The 14,762-nt window shown below is 45.7% G+C and overlaps 1 protein-coding gene across 1 annotated transcript in view; it reads right to left on the reverse strand.

The window, feature by feature from the left end:
• Window positions 1–1,086: 1,086 nt before the first annotated feature.
• The window catches only part of TMCC3 (transmembrane and coiled-coil domain family 3), a 329,016-nt gene continuing 315,340 nt past the window's right edge, over window positions 1,087–14,762 (reverse strand). The window contains exon 4 of the mRNA XM_023257310.2: window positions 1,087–1,863. Within this exon, the coding sequence (XP_023113078.2) occupies window positions 1,840–1,863 (24 nt within the window). The 3' untranslated portion in view covers window positions 1,087–1,839. The remainder of the gene's footprint in view (window positions 1,864–14,762) is intronic.

A 14,762-nucleotide genomic window follows, 5' to 3' on the forward strand; every position in this document is an offset into this window, starting at 1 on the left:
GCATGAATGGGGGAGGGTCAGAGAGAGAGGGAGACACAGAATCGGAAACAGGCTCCAGGCTCTGAGCCATCAGCCCAGAGCCCGACGCGGGGCTCGAACTCACGGACCGCGAGATCGTGACCTGGCTGAAGTCGGACGCTTAACCGACTGCGCCACCCAGGCGCCCCTCAAATGCAGTATTTTAAGCAAAATCGGGACCCTACCGGCCACACAGGTTATTTGAGTCATTGAGATATAATCCACGTACCACAAAATCCACCCTTTTCAGGGGCACAATTCTGTGGTCTTCAGTGTATTCACAAAGTTGTGCAACCAGCACCACCATCTAATTCCAGAACATTTTCATCAACTTGAAGAAAGCCCCATATCTATCCGCAGTCAACCCCCATCCTCCCTCCCCTCGGATTCCCGGAAATCACTAATCGACATTCTGTCTTTATGGGTTTGCCCACTGGGGCCATTTTCTGTAAATGTAATCACACAATATGTGGCCTTTTGTGTCTGGCTTCTTTCCCTTAGGATGTTTCCCGGGTTCCTCCATGCTGCAGCACGTCTCAGTGCCTCATTCCTTTTCATGGCTGGGTAGTATTCCATTGTGAGGACAGACGCCTTCCAACTCTCTATTCACCCACTGATGAAAATCTGGGTTGTTCCACTTTTTCGACTATTATAAACAATGTCGCTACAAACACCCACAAACAAGTTTTTATGTGGACATGTTTTTATTTCTCTTGAGTATATACCTAAGAGTGCCATATTTTCTTAGGTTCGGTTTTTGGCATATTTCTCCTTGTGTGTCCCAAACCGAACATCTAAAATGATATAAGGAGATAGCTCTGGAAACCCCAGGTTTTGCTGGTGTCATTGCTTTTGATTGCTGCTGTTTGGTGAGTTTCTTTCTTTTTTTTTTTAATTTTTTTAATGTTTATTTACTTTTGAGAGACAGAGAGTGAGTGGGGAGGGGCAGAGAGAGGGGGAAACACAGGATCTTAAGCAGGCTCCAGGCTCTGAGCTGTCAGCACAGAGCCCGACATGGGGCTCGAACTCATAAGCTCTGAGATCATGACCTGAACCGACGTCAAGACGCCCAACCGACTGAGCCACCCAGGCACCCTGCTGTTTGGTGACTTTCTGATCTCATTCTGTAAAGTCCGTCTATTTTGTTGGGTGTGGTCACGGCAGTGTCTATTTAGCTTAGTGGTCAAGTTCTTTAAACGCCTGGAACCAATACATCATCCAGTTTTTGCTGAGGGCCTCTGTGTGCATATTGAGGCAATGCTTTCAACACTCAGACAGTGGAAGGGCAATTTACAACTCTGCCTCAGCTTTCACATCCTGCTTGCACAGAGCCTTCAGGTCAGGCAGATGTGAGAGCTTAGGCCTTTCTAGGTCTCCCTGAGCATGCACACAGCCCTGGTCATATGCACAGCCACATACACGAACACAGCCTCCTAGACTCCCAGACATATTTGAAGCTTTTCAAAGTCCCTTATGGGCGCCTACGCATCTGGGCATCTCATTCTCCAGATTTTCCTTTTCAGCTTTTTGGTTAGCCTATTTGTTTGCCCAGTGTTATCCACCAACTAAGGCACCCATCGACGTTAAGCGTCATCTCTGATTGTTCTTGACAAGTGCCCCTGGAGAAAGGCTGTCCGCACTGGGAGGCCTCTGTGTCAAGTCAAATAACGACACAGTCTTGTGAGGGGAGTCTTCCAGGGAACCACCAGACAGGTCAAATAATAACATTTCTCTGGGCGTGGGTCTTTCAAGGAGCTCCAATCCTCTTCTGCTCCCTCCGGTGGCTACCAGGCTGCTGGTTTTCAACATGACAGTGGGGTGTTAGTTTTCAAGGCTACCGAAGAACTGGGAAGAGCAAGATGAGAATAGGGCAAATTAAAATGCCACAAAGCTCACTGTTTTTATTGCAGTCCAATCATTTTTCTTGAATTAACATTCTCTGGTTGTTTCTGACAATTTTGCCAGTTTTCCCATTGTTTTTATGAAAGAGAGGACTTGGGACATCTTTACTCTGCCATTTTGTCTGGCATCACCCATAGAGTTTTATTATTATTTTTTTTTCTAAGTAAACTCCAGGTCCGATGTGGGGTTTGAACTCACGACCATGAGAGTTGCATGCTCTCCTGACTGAGCCAGCCAGGGACCCCCTCCCCCATACAGGTTTTTTTTTACATTAAAAAAAAAAGCTTATTTACTTATTTTGAGAGCGAGAAAGAGCACAAGCAGGGAAGGGGCAGCGAGAAAGAGACAGAATCCCACGCAGGCTCCGTGCTGTCAGCGCAGAGCCCAACATAGGGCTCAATCTCACAAACCATGAGATCATGATCTGAGCTGAAATCCAGAGTCAGATGTTCAACTGACTGAGCCACCCAGGCACTGCACCCATATAGTTTTAAATATTAATTTATTATTATGTATGGCCATTTTCCATATTCTTAATCTCCCAAAAAATGAATGTTAACATATGCATAATGTATCATCTTATTGATGATACATTCTTTTTATACTGAACTTTAATCATTCTTTTATATTGAACTTTTAGATTGTTTTCTATTTCGCCTCTCTATAGATAATACTTTGGTCATTTTTTTTTTTTTTACTACGTCTTGGAATCCTTTCTTAATCTAAGTTGATGGATACAGGAATATGGGGCTAAAGACAATAAACATTTTTAAAGCTAAGTCAAAAAGTAATAGCCTCAAGTAACACAAAAGCTAACTAACAACTGGGATGTTTATTACTTGCATAACCAAGAAGTCTGAAAGAAGGTAGGGAGACTCAATGAAGTAGTCAAGAAATCAGACTCATTTTTTTTTGCTCCAACACCCTCAGAATATTGACTCTTTATCTATGTGCTTGCTGCTTCTGACGGCAAGATGGCTCCAAGTTTTCTGTTGTCACACAAGCAAAGTTCAGGAAAGCAGAGGTGTATGAAGCCACAACAGGGAGAGAGACTCCTCGTAAACCACCATCTCTAATTAGGAAAGAAAATCTTTCCTGCAAACCTCCTAGCAGAATTCCTTACGGGTTATCTCCAGTGTGTGTCACATAGCCATCATTAACTGTTAAGGAATCTAGGAAAACAAGGATCTGGCCCCTTCCAGATTCAATCATGAAGTAAGAGGTTTGTTATAGCTGCTGAACAGTCAACTGTATTGGAGAGCAAAACTCACAATAGTGGGTGTGTGACCAATCGCCCCAACCTTAAGAGTTAGAAAACAGGGGCGCCTGGGTGGCGCAGTCGGTTAAGCGTCCGACTTCAGCCAGGTCACGATCTCGCGGTCCGTGAGTTCGAGCCCCACATCGGGCTCTGGGCTGATGGCTCGGAGCCTGGAGCCTGTTTCCGATTCTGTGTCTCCCTCTCTCTCTGCCCCTCCCCCATTCATGCTCTGTCTCTCTCTGTCCCCCAAAAAAATAAATAAACGTTGAAAAAAAAATTAAAAAAAAAAGAGTTAGAAAACAATAAGCATTTTTTTTTTCTTGTTCACATCTTGGAACAATTAAAGACTGGCTGAACTAGGCTGGGTTTGGCTAGACTTGCCTATGGGTTGGTTGCATGTGTGGTCATTTTGTTTGTTTTTGTTTTTACCTTTTAGTGTAAAATAAAATATAAATAAAGAAAACAATGCAAAACAAATGTATACCTTAGTGAATTCTTATAAGACAAACACCCCTGTAACTTACCACCCAGGTTAAGAAATAGAACTTTGCCAGTTCAATTCCTTCTACCAAACTCTTACAGGGTGCCTGGCTGGCTGAGTCAGTGGACCATATGACCCTTGGTCTCAGGGTTGTGAGTTCAAGCCCCATATTGGGTATGGAGCCTACTTTTAAAAAGGAGCAGGGAAGCCACCTGGGTGGCTCAGTGAGTTAAGCATCCGACTTCGGGTCAGGTCATGATCTCAAGGTTTGTAGGTTTGAGCCCTGCATCAGGCCCTGTGCTGACAGCTCAGAGCCTGGAGCCTGTTTCGGATTCTGAGTATCCCTCTCTTTCTGCCCCTCCCCCTCCCTTCAAAAATGAATAAACATTAAAAAAAAAAAGACAAAAAAAACCCCCAAAAAACAAAACAAAACTCTCTCTAGTCACTTTGGTTGCCTAAAGCTTGTTCTCTGATAGATTCCTCAGGAAGTACTCATAGGAATAATATTCCCTAAGTTCCTGCATGTTCCTAACAGCTTGTCTGTGCCCTTATACCTGAATGTCACATTTTCTTAAGTATCCAAATATGCTATTCCATTTTTTTTTCTGGCAAAGTATAGCATCAAAAAGTCTGCTGACAATCTTCCTTCCTTTATAAGCCACGTGTTCTTTTGGCCTAGATGCCTAAAGAGATTTTTCTTTTTTGTAATGTCCAGAAATTTCACTAGTATATGTCTTAGTGTTGGCCATCCACTTCAATATTTTCAGATGCATAGTGGGCTCTTTTAGTAAGTACTTTCAAATCTGTTTTATTTCAGAAAACTTTTCTCGAATTAGAGCAGAGAGTATTTGTTCAAGTCTCTTGCCTCTGTGTCCTTATGTAGGGACTTCTGCTCACCGTATTTTAGATCTTCTTGTCCTGTATTCATTCAGTAGTGTTGTTTTTCAAATCTTTATCTCCTAGTTTTTTTTTTTATTTTTAAAATTTCCCTTCTTTTCACTTTTTGTTCCTCTTAAGGCATTATCTGTGTGTCTATTCACTGGATTCCTCCATTTATTTTATTTCTGATTCTTCTTGATCTCTGTCCCTTCAGTTCTGAGTTTCTCTATTTCTCATTCATTTTTTTCTTTCATGTTTTATATCATTTTCTTCATGACATTTCTTAGTGCCTTTTAGCTCGTTTTGAAATAGTTCAATTTCATTTTTCCTTTTTCTTTCTCATTTGTATAATGTTTTTTTTTAATTAATTTATTTATTTTTGAGAGAGAGAGAGAGAGAGCACAAGCTGGGAAGGGGCAGACAGACAGAGGGACATACAGTATCTGAGGCAGGGTCCAGGCTCTGAGCTGTCAGCACAGAGCCCGACATGGGGCTCAAACCCACGAGTCGTGAGATCATGAGCTGAGCCGACTGAACCACCCAGGTGCCCCTAATGTTTACTTATTTTTGAGAGAGATAAAGAGAGGCCGAGAGAGTGGGAGGAGGGGCAGAGAGAGAAGGAGAGAGAGAATCCCAAGCAGGCTCTGTACTGTCAACACAGAGCCCAATGCAGGTCTTAAACTCATAAACTGTGAGATCATGAGCTGGGCCGAAGTCCAATGCTTAACTGATGAAGCCACCGAGGCACCCCTCTTTCTCATTTTTTTTAAGCAAGTCTTTCTGCCTGCTTTCATTATCTGGAAGGATATTATTCTCATTTTTCTTATGATAACGTGGCATGAGGTTTGGTCTCAATACATTTCTGTTGCTCATGTTTGTATGAATTAAGTATGAACTTTTAGAAGGAAGCTTTGCTCAGGGTAAGTTTTCTGACTGCATAAAGTTACCTATTCTGTTGTTTTTCACATAGTGCAAGATTTGTAAGATCTTCATGTCATGTTCCCCTCTTCCTCTTTTACCCGGACCTTCTTTCCTTCATGTCTACAGTGCCTTTTCTGTTCCCAGCAGTATCCGCAAGGAAGGGAGCCCCACCTGGTGAGTTTCCAGAGTTCACAGGGGTTAGACCGCTCCAGACTTTCAGACCTTCCTGCGGTCCCCTGCACTCACGTGCTAACTGAAGTAGGCAAACAGTTTCAGCTGTTGTTCTAAAATTAGCCTGCTGAGCCTTCCAGGGAATGCCTCTTGGATATTTTAGGGGGATTTTGTTCTCCAGTTTGTTAGATGCCCCGCTGCTTTCTTCTGCTTCCTCTTGCACAGATGCTGATACCGTGCAGGTCTGGTGCTTGTCAATGACTTATCCTCAGCGGCTTGGTTCAGGGTTCACGGGGATACTTTCTCACCTGGTTTTGTTGGAAATGTCTGTGGATTTCGGTTTTGCTATTTAATTGTTCTGTCTGCTTTTATATGGCGATTTGGCGAGTTCTAACACTATTCTGCCGCCACGAGTTCATCTTCCCCAAATCCACGTGTTCACTCCGGGGCCCGGGCTGAGGGGCGGGTAGACCCAGCAGCTGTGGGGCGGGTATACCCAAGAAGCTGCATTTCTTGCAGAAATGCAAGAGCACAAACTTGGAAGTGGAGGATGCTTAGACCTCTGTTTGCAGCACACACTTGTTAACATTCCTTTGGCCAAAAACAGCCACAAGGCCAATCGCAACATCAATATGCAAGAAAAATATACTTTGCTTCTAGGAGAAGGGACTACAAAATCATGCAAAGAACCGTGATGAGGAATTGGAAACAATAATGCAGTATCCCACACCAACCAACGGCATCTGCCCCAAAAGCTTTTCCTAAATCTTGCTAAAGTGCTTTCCAGAAATGGTTTGTTAATTCGACTTCCATCCTCAGGTATGACAGTGCCCCTCACACTACCACACCCATCATTTAATTGACTATCTTTACATTGTTGTTAATTCAGCAAGTAAAAAATGTATGTGTGGTTTAATGTTTGGATTACACTTCTTTCACTTTTGTGAGGTTTAGTATTTTGGGTATTAGTTTCGTAGCCATTACTCTTTCCTCCTTAATGACTTGTCTGCTCCTGTCCTGTATCTATTTCTCTAAGGCCGATGTTGTTTTTCTTGTTGATTTATAAGACCGCGTTACATACTAAAGATTTTAATCTTTATCTTTCATATTTGTTACATGTATCTGTTCCAACTTATCATTTCCCTTTTGTATCATTTATCTAGTTCTGCATAACGAATTGCCTTAAAACTTAGTGTTCTAAACAACAACAACAACAACAAAAACATTTACTATTGCTTACAAATCTGTGAGTCAGCAGGATGTATCCGATGACCCGGGCCAGGCTGGGCTGATCTCTGCTGGGCTCATTCACGTATCTGCCATCAGCCGGTGGCACGGTTAGGGAACAGGTGACCTAGGATGATGGTCTCACTCACATATTGCCTGCTGGCTTGCTGTCACTTGGTGCAACAGGGATTACTGGGTCACGTGACCGCCATGCCTTTTTATTTGTATTGTTTCTTGGTATGCATTTAAACTTTTTATATATTCAAAGTCATCATTTTTTTCCTATGTGATTTCTTAATTGTTGTCATGCTTTAAAAGTTATTCCCCAGATCCAAGGTCTGATAAATACTCACTTAAGTTTTCTTCTACATTTTTGTTCTTTCATTTATTATCTTTAAGTCTTTAATCCATTGGAAATTGTTGCACGTGAAGTAAGAATTTAAATGGTTGTTTTTCCACATGTAGTTAACCAATCATCCAAGCACTGTTAATGGAATAGTCTTTCCTTTTCCCATGGATTGATGATATCACCTTTTATCACAGAGTGGATTGTGATGCAGTCCTTGGATCTGCTTCTGGGTTCTTGCCTTTGCTCCACTGATGTGTCCCTCATGGTTTCTTGCATTGCCCAAGTCTATACAGGCAAAGGGTGGAAGGAACTCAGGGTTGGGTGAGTATCGCCATTTTGTCTGCAAATTAAGTTCATCCCGCATCATCCTTCAGAAGCCCAGGATTCAAAATGAGCTCTGAAAGTTCAGGAGAGAGTCACGGGGGGGATCGATCCAGACCTCTCAGAGACCAGAAACCTTTGAGCAGAGGGAGGGCACTTAAGAAGATGAGTTTGTCCTAACCTAGCACTTGCTGTGAGAACGGAAGAGCTATAATTACAATCCTGATCAGAAGAGAAATGCTTGGCTTTTTCCACCATTATTGGAGGTACCCAGAATGCTCCCAGAGAGCCCTGTGACCATTACATGCTCAAGATGTAACTGCACTGTGTGAAAGGGAGGGCTGCAGTCTTTCACCTGTGGCAGAATATATAATATTTATTGATTTTCCTCTGAGTAACAGGTTTAGTGAAGACTGCCAATTCTCTGGGGGGATAAACATGAAATAGAGTCCCCCCCCCCAAAAAAAATCTATCAGTTATGCTCTGTGAAACCTCCCTTTCCCCACTGAGTAAGCAGGCTCCATTTGCCATATATATGTGTGTGTATGTGTGTGTGTGTGTGTGTGTGTGTATCAGTCTGATCCTATAACTTTTCATCATTTTAGTTAGCAAAATGATTTCTCCTCAGTTATTAAGATTCAGCTCTGTTCAATTTAAAATTTCAATCTTCTATTTGATTCCAAGCCTTCCTCCTTGCCTCTAATGCAGGCTAGGCTGCCGGCTTTAGGGGGACTGGGGGTGGGGAAGGGAGCGAGGACATGGCCTGCTGTCTCCCATTCCTCTCCTTCCAGCTTACCCCTCTGGCCCTGGGAAAAAAGGAAGAAAAGGCAAAGTTGAATCTGCCCTTTTGGGATCGCTCGCGCTGACCAAGAGGCCCCAGGGCCGCCCCGGCACTCAGTGGCAGGCAGCTTCTGGCAGTCCCTTGAGAAACCCATCTCCCTCCTCCCGCTTGCCCCCCAGCTGACAGCCTTGTGCAGCATTTCTCCAAGGCGCACCTCTCTGTCCAACATGTGGCCATCTTCCTGCACATCTACAGCCCCCCGACTCTGGGGCCTGTGAGCAGAAGGACCCATCCATATTCTTAACCAGGAGCTTGAGAGGCTAATCCCACTCACCTCACACCATCCTGTTACATTTTCATCCCATCAACTTCCTTCTGACCCCAGCCCCAGGTTCCTGCAGATCTCAGAGTGGCACAGCCCTGGACTCTGTACATCCATCTGGGCTCTTGATGCCTTAAACGTCTCTTAACATTTACTTTATTACACTTATTTTGACGACTTGAGTTGTTAAGTAGCTCGTTGTAAGATCCTAAGATTCAACAGAGACGTGCAGTCACTTTCCTAAGACCCCCACCAAATCAGCACCATCCTCAGATTAGAAGGTACTATCAGTGTATTGGACCCAGGTTTTCCCCATCAGGATAGGACTGCTCAGGCTTCCAGAAAGACAAGAGCTGAGAACCTGGGCTTTGCTGTCAGACGGATCTCAGGCTGAGTCCTGCATGAACTACCTCCTTGCTGGGCAATCTTGGACAATTTACTGAACTTAGTTTCCATTTCCTCAGCTGTAAAATAGGAAGAATAACAGTATGGATCTTACCGTTTGTATCGCTGAAATGAGATCATGCGAGCAAAGCCCAGTGCCTGGCATCTAACGAGTTCTCATTTATGGTCGTTGTTTCTTTTTTTTTTTTTTAATTTTTTTTCAACGTTTTTTATTTATTTTGGGGACAGAGAGAGAGCATGAACGGGGGAGGGGCAGAGAGAGAGGGAGACACAGAATCGGAAACAGGCTCCAGGCTCTGAGCTATCTGCCCAGAGCCAGACGCGGGGCTCGAACTCACGGACCGCGAGATCGTGACCTGGCTGAAGTCGGACGCTTAACCGACTGCGCCACCCAGGCGCCCCTATGGTCGTTGTTTCATTTCGGCTTTTGTTTCTGTTGTTGTAATTGAGGGGTAATTGACATAGAACTTGGTATTAGTTTCAGGCGTACAACTTAATGATTAGGTATTTGTACATACTGCCAAAGGGTCACCACAATAACGTCTGTCACCATACATAGTTACAATTTTTTTTCCTCACGATGAGGACTTTTAACATTTACCGTGGGGGAGCACCCGGGTGGCTCAGTCGGTTAAGCGTCCGACTGCGGCTCAGGGCATGATCTCACGGTCCGTGAGTTCGAGCCCCGCGTCGCGCTCTGTGCTGACAGCTCAGAGCCTGGAGCCTGCTTCCAATTCTGTGTCTCCCTCTCTCTCTGACCCTCCCTCGTTCATGCTCTGTCTCTCTCTGTCTCAAAAATAAATAAACATTAAAAAAAAATTTAAAAAAAGATTTACCGTGAGCAACTTTCAAGTATGCAATACGGTATTGTTAACTATAGTCATATGGTAGTTACTGATGTTCTAAATCAGGAAATCTGCTTGAGCCACCGCTAAATCCGAATACGTCCAAATGCCGCTGCCTGGCAGATGGTTGAGTCATGCATTATCGGGGGTAAGTCCCACTCAGGGGATCTGGTGCTTTGCTGTTGCCCTTTCACCTCTGTGGGGACGGTTCCACGCAGGTGGTGACACAGGCTGGGAGCGGGTGCGAGGAGGGGCATCTGTGAGTTGGTACGTGTGTGCAGTCACATTAATTTGCCCAAAGAAAATTATTATTTATGTTTTCCAGTTGCAGAGGCCACGTACTAGAAAACTCTTAAGGTATTATTTGATGTTTCTTAATACTTAGACCTACTGCTTTATGACAAATTGCCAAGCAGTGGTCAGGAGTCAATTCACATTGAAGAAGAACAAAGATTAGGAGACTATTGACCCTTGAAAAGAACTCATTCGTGGGCTGTTCATTATTCACATTGCATCCAGTCTCAACCCACCCTCTGGGCTTCTTATTTTACATTTATTTCCAGATTAATAGCCCAATTAGAAACCTATTGACTAAGGCCGTACTAAAGGCAATGACCCTTCACAGCTGCAAGCTCCCTCTTTTGAAACCACCCTTAAAACCAAAGGCAAGTCGCATTGGCTCTCCCATTCCTGGGCTAACTCTGCCCCCTAGTGCTCACTCACACACTTGGGCACCAGCAACTGAGAGCCGCCTTTGTTATTTTTTTCCTCACAGGACGGGAACAGAGAAGGCCTGTCGTCCCCACACCCGGTCTTTTCCAGCCCCTAACCCCCCTCAGTCTGTTCTGTGTAGATAATCAACCCAAAGGCTCAGATGTTGTTTCTGTCGTGTGTATTTGAAATGAATTCAGCACACCAATCTTCTTACGTGTTAAAAAGCGTTTCTCAGCAGGTTGGTGAGGATAAACCTCCGTGGGGGAAAGGGAAGGAGAGCTGTGATCGCTCCCGGACCTCCCCGGGGACCGGGGTGACGCCTGTAGCCAGGAGGCAGAGCCCTGGGCAGGCCCCTGACCCGTTCTGAGGTTTGGTTTCCTTGAGTGTAAGACGAGGGGAGGAGGCCCCACAGTCTCGCGTCTGTTGCACAGGAGAACCAGGTGATGATTGTGTGGGAAGAGGGCTGTGGCTTTCAAGCCCCGCTCTTGGACTAGAAATTGACCTTTGTCAGCCTTGAACTTCCCATCTTACAAAAGGAAATGATGACTTGCCCTGATAGTCGCACCATTTACTTGTGAAGGGTAGCGAGTCCGCAGTGCTTTGCTGGGCACGTTCCAGCCGCCCCCGCTGCGTGGTCAGAGGGGGCCGCTGAAGATGCCGATTCTCACTAGTGCCGGGCAGGGAAGGAGGGTGGGAATCACAGACCTGCATTTCTGATGGCGTCCTGGTGAGACTTTGACGTCCCACTACATTGTGAAGGCCGGGGGTGTAGTGGAAAAGAGACCGAGGGCCAGGAGGTCTGGGTTCGGTCTCCGCGGCATCATGAATTTTGTGACTTGGACGAAGTAAGTCACTTCACCTTGTTGGGCCTCAGTTTCCCCGTCTGTAAAAGGAGGCAGCTGGGCAGGGGATTCTGGAAGGACCCTTCTGACTATAGTATTCTGAGAGTCTGAGAAAACAGCAAGGCTCTGAAAAGAGTAAAATCTGCCCAGCGTAGATCTTACTCCTTGAACCTCCTAGAAGAAAGACAGAATGTTAATTATTTGAGCAGCCAATTTTTCTGCAGCACTTCTGTGTGTCAGATCTTGGTCTAAGCTCTTCGCTTCCACGAACAGCTATCTGTAGCGTTATCTTGGTACAGAAATTATTAATGTGCAATTAATAATTAAGTGCTTTGGGGGAATGATTTCTAAATAGGAGCCTGATCAATAAGCCGGTTGTGGCTGGAGGGGGGGGGGGGTGGGCATCTTCAGCTAATGAAGGGGGCTACTCCCTGTCTCTGCTATGAAAAGAAAAATGTCACCAAACATTACACGCAGCCTGAGGGGTACGCGTGGAGGGGGAAGGGGCTGCTGTTGCCAGGCAACTAGCTCCTCATCACTAATCATGTGCATAAAAGCCATGGGTCTTCGTTTTCTGCACAGCTAGTGGGCCTCTCCCCCTTCTCCCACCCCCTGCTCCCCACAGCTGGCCTTCGGGCTCTGGTTCCAGACACTTGGACCTTGAAATAGGCCCAGGACCCCGTCAGTAATCCAGGGCGGGCTCTGCTGCAAGAAAGCAAAATGCAGAAAGACTCTTTGTGTCCATCTTAGAGGAGAGGAAGGCCCAGCACCAATATTCCAGAACACCCTTTCCTCCACTACAGCCTTTTGAGTGAGCCATCACCCCAGAGGCTTGCTCAGATTTGAGGGAAATCCCTTTCTGACCCCCGCATTCAAGGAAGGCTCTTGCTGTTTGCCATGCGGATGCTGAACAAACACGTGGGTCCCTGGGCTAGCTTTCAATGCGCTCTGCAAACACTTCTCTCTGGATGCGGCCAACTGTCCAATTAGGCAAGCTGTAAGCCTCTCCCTCTGGGGATTTGTTGTCTTAAAGAGCAAGGCCCCAGTGTGACCAGAGAATTTACAGAGCACATGTCCTACAGAGAAAATGCTCCCGCTGGGGCCCGGTCACCTTTCGAAAGAGGAGTGGAGAAGGCTGTTCCGTCCGCGGAGTGCACGGGCAGGGGAAGAGCCGATATTATAATAGGCGTTTGCATCCGTTTCCTTCCAAAGCACACGGGGACTCTAGGAGGACGGAGGACTGTCTGTGCTGTGGGGAATTGGGTTGTGGCTCTGGAATTGTCAGAGGGCTGCTTTGGTCGATTTCACAGACAAAAGTCATAATAAGTATTGACTTAAAAGATCGCAGCCCAGAATGTGGAATGTACCGGCCCATTGACCTGCCCCAGTTCTACAGCTGTTCCGATCAAGTGTCTGCAGCTCAGAAAGGGGACGAGTCTCCCTCAGGAATCCCGGAAGCGTGGGCACCACCCCCCGCAGGCCAGGCAGGCTGTGCTGCTCCTGGAGAGTGGTTGATGTGGGGACAATTTTCAGCCGCCTGTCACGGTCCTCTTCTCTCTCTCTGCTCCAGTCACACTGGCCTCCCTACTAGTCCTCAAAACACCCCTTGTCGGGCCTTGGCACTTGTCCCCTGGATGCTCCTACCCCAGGTCCGTAGATGACATGACACCTTCTCTGATGCCACCCTGTCTACAGTAATAGATCTGCCATTCCTGCTTACTCTCTCCACATTCCTTTTTTGGTTTATTTTTTTATTTGAGAGAGAGAGAGAGAGAGAGAGAGCACGAGCATGAGTGGGGGAGAGATGCAGAGGGAGAGATGGAGGGAGGGAGGGAGGGAGGGAGGGAGGGAGAGAGAGAGAGAGAGAGAGAGAGAGAGAATCCCAAGCAGGCTCCACACTCAGAATGAAGCCTGACACAGTGCTTGATCCCACGAGCCTGAGATCATGACCTGAGCTGAAATCAAGAGTCAGACACTCAACCGATTGAGCCACCCAGGCGCCCCTCCACATGCCATTTTTAATATTCTTCAAAGTACCTGAGTTCTCCTTCCTTCCTTCCTTCCTTCCTTCCTTCCTTCCTTCCTTCCTTCCTTCCTTCCTTCCTTCCTTCCTCTTTCTGTCCATTTTACGAACTCCTGCACCCCCGGCATCTGCCACAGTGTGTGTCCTGCAGCCAGCCCTCCACTAGCATCCACAGAGTCAGTCATGGACCCTGTGGCCCCATTCCGTTCCAGGAACGCATGGGGCTCTCACATCCTCACCCTCCAGGTGCCCGGAGCTCCTCTCTGGAGGAAGTGCTGTGTGACTTTCTGGTATACCTTTACAGATATTTGATGTTGATCCAAACAAGTACACATACAGAGCCATATTCCTCCCATCCATCCTTTGGAAAACAGTAATAGTAGAGGACTTTACATTTCTACTACGTCTTGCTTTTTCCACTCTGTGTATCTTGAAGATCATTTCAGATCAGTTCGAATAAAGCATCCTCATTTTTTTTCTAAGGCTGAGGAATATTCCGATGGATGGACTATTCCGATGTACAGTCATTTATCTGGTTCCCCACAGATGGATATGTAGGCTGCCTCTCGTCTTTTGTTTCAGCAGAGTGTTGCAAATAATGCAATATATGACACACTGCGCATATGCGATCACATCCAGAGGGTAAATTCTTAGGAGTCAAACTGCTGAGTCAAAGGGTATGGCACTTGTAGTTTGGATAGATATTATCAAGCTTCTCTCTACAGACATTTACATAGCACCTGTCACACAGCACAGAGCACATGCATCTACACCCCTGCCAACAATCTATGAGGGAGCTTATTCCCTGCAGCCTCACCAAACTTTCTTTTATCTTTGCCAACCAGAGAGTTGAAAAGTGATATTGCAGTGCAATCCCATTTTGCATCTTCTTACTGTGAATAAGGTTCACCATGTCTCCATCTAAGAGGCGCGTGGATTTCCTTTCTCAGGAACCGCCCATTTTTCTACTAGATGGTTGGTCTTTGAAAAAACAATCGATCAATAGGAACCCCGACATATTAGAAAAATTCATCTTGACTGTGATGTAAGTCACAAATATTTTCCCCTATATGTCATTTGCCTTCGGATAAAACCATAGTTTTCTGCCTTACAGATTACGTGTAGTCAAACGCATTCATATGTACGTGTGAGAGACTGCCACCTTTTTTTAAATTTTGTTTTTTCAACGTTTTTTATTTATTTTTGGGACAGAGAGAGACAGAGCATGAACGGGGGAGGGGCAGAGAGAGAGGGAGACACAGAATCGGAAGCAGGCTCCAGGCTCTGAGCCATCAGCCCAGAG

The sequence above is a fragment of the Felis catus genome, chromosome B4 (genome assembly GCF_018350175.1).
Source record: "Felis catus isolate Fca126 chromosome B4, F.catus_Fca126_mat1.0, whole genome shotgun sequence".
NCBI classification, from domain to species: Eukaryota; Metazoa; Chordata; class Mammalia; order Carnivora; family Felidae; genus Felis; species Felis catus.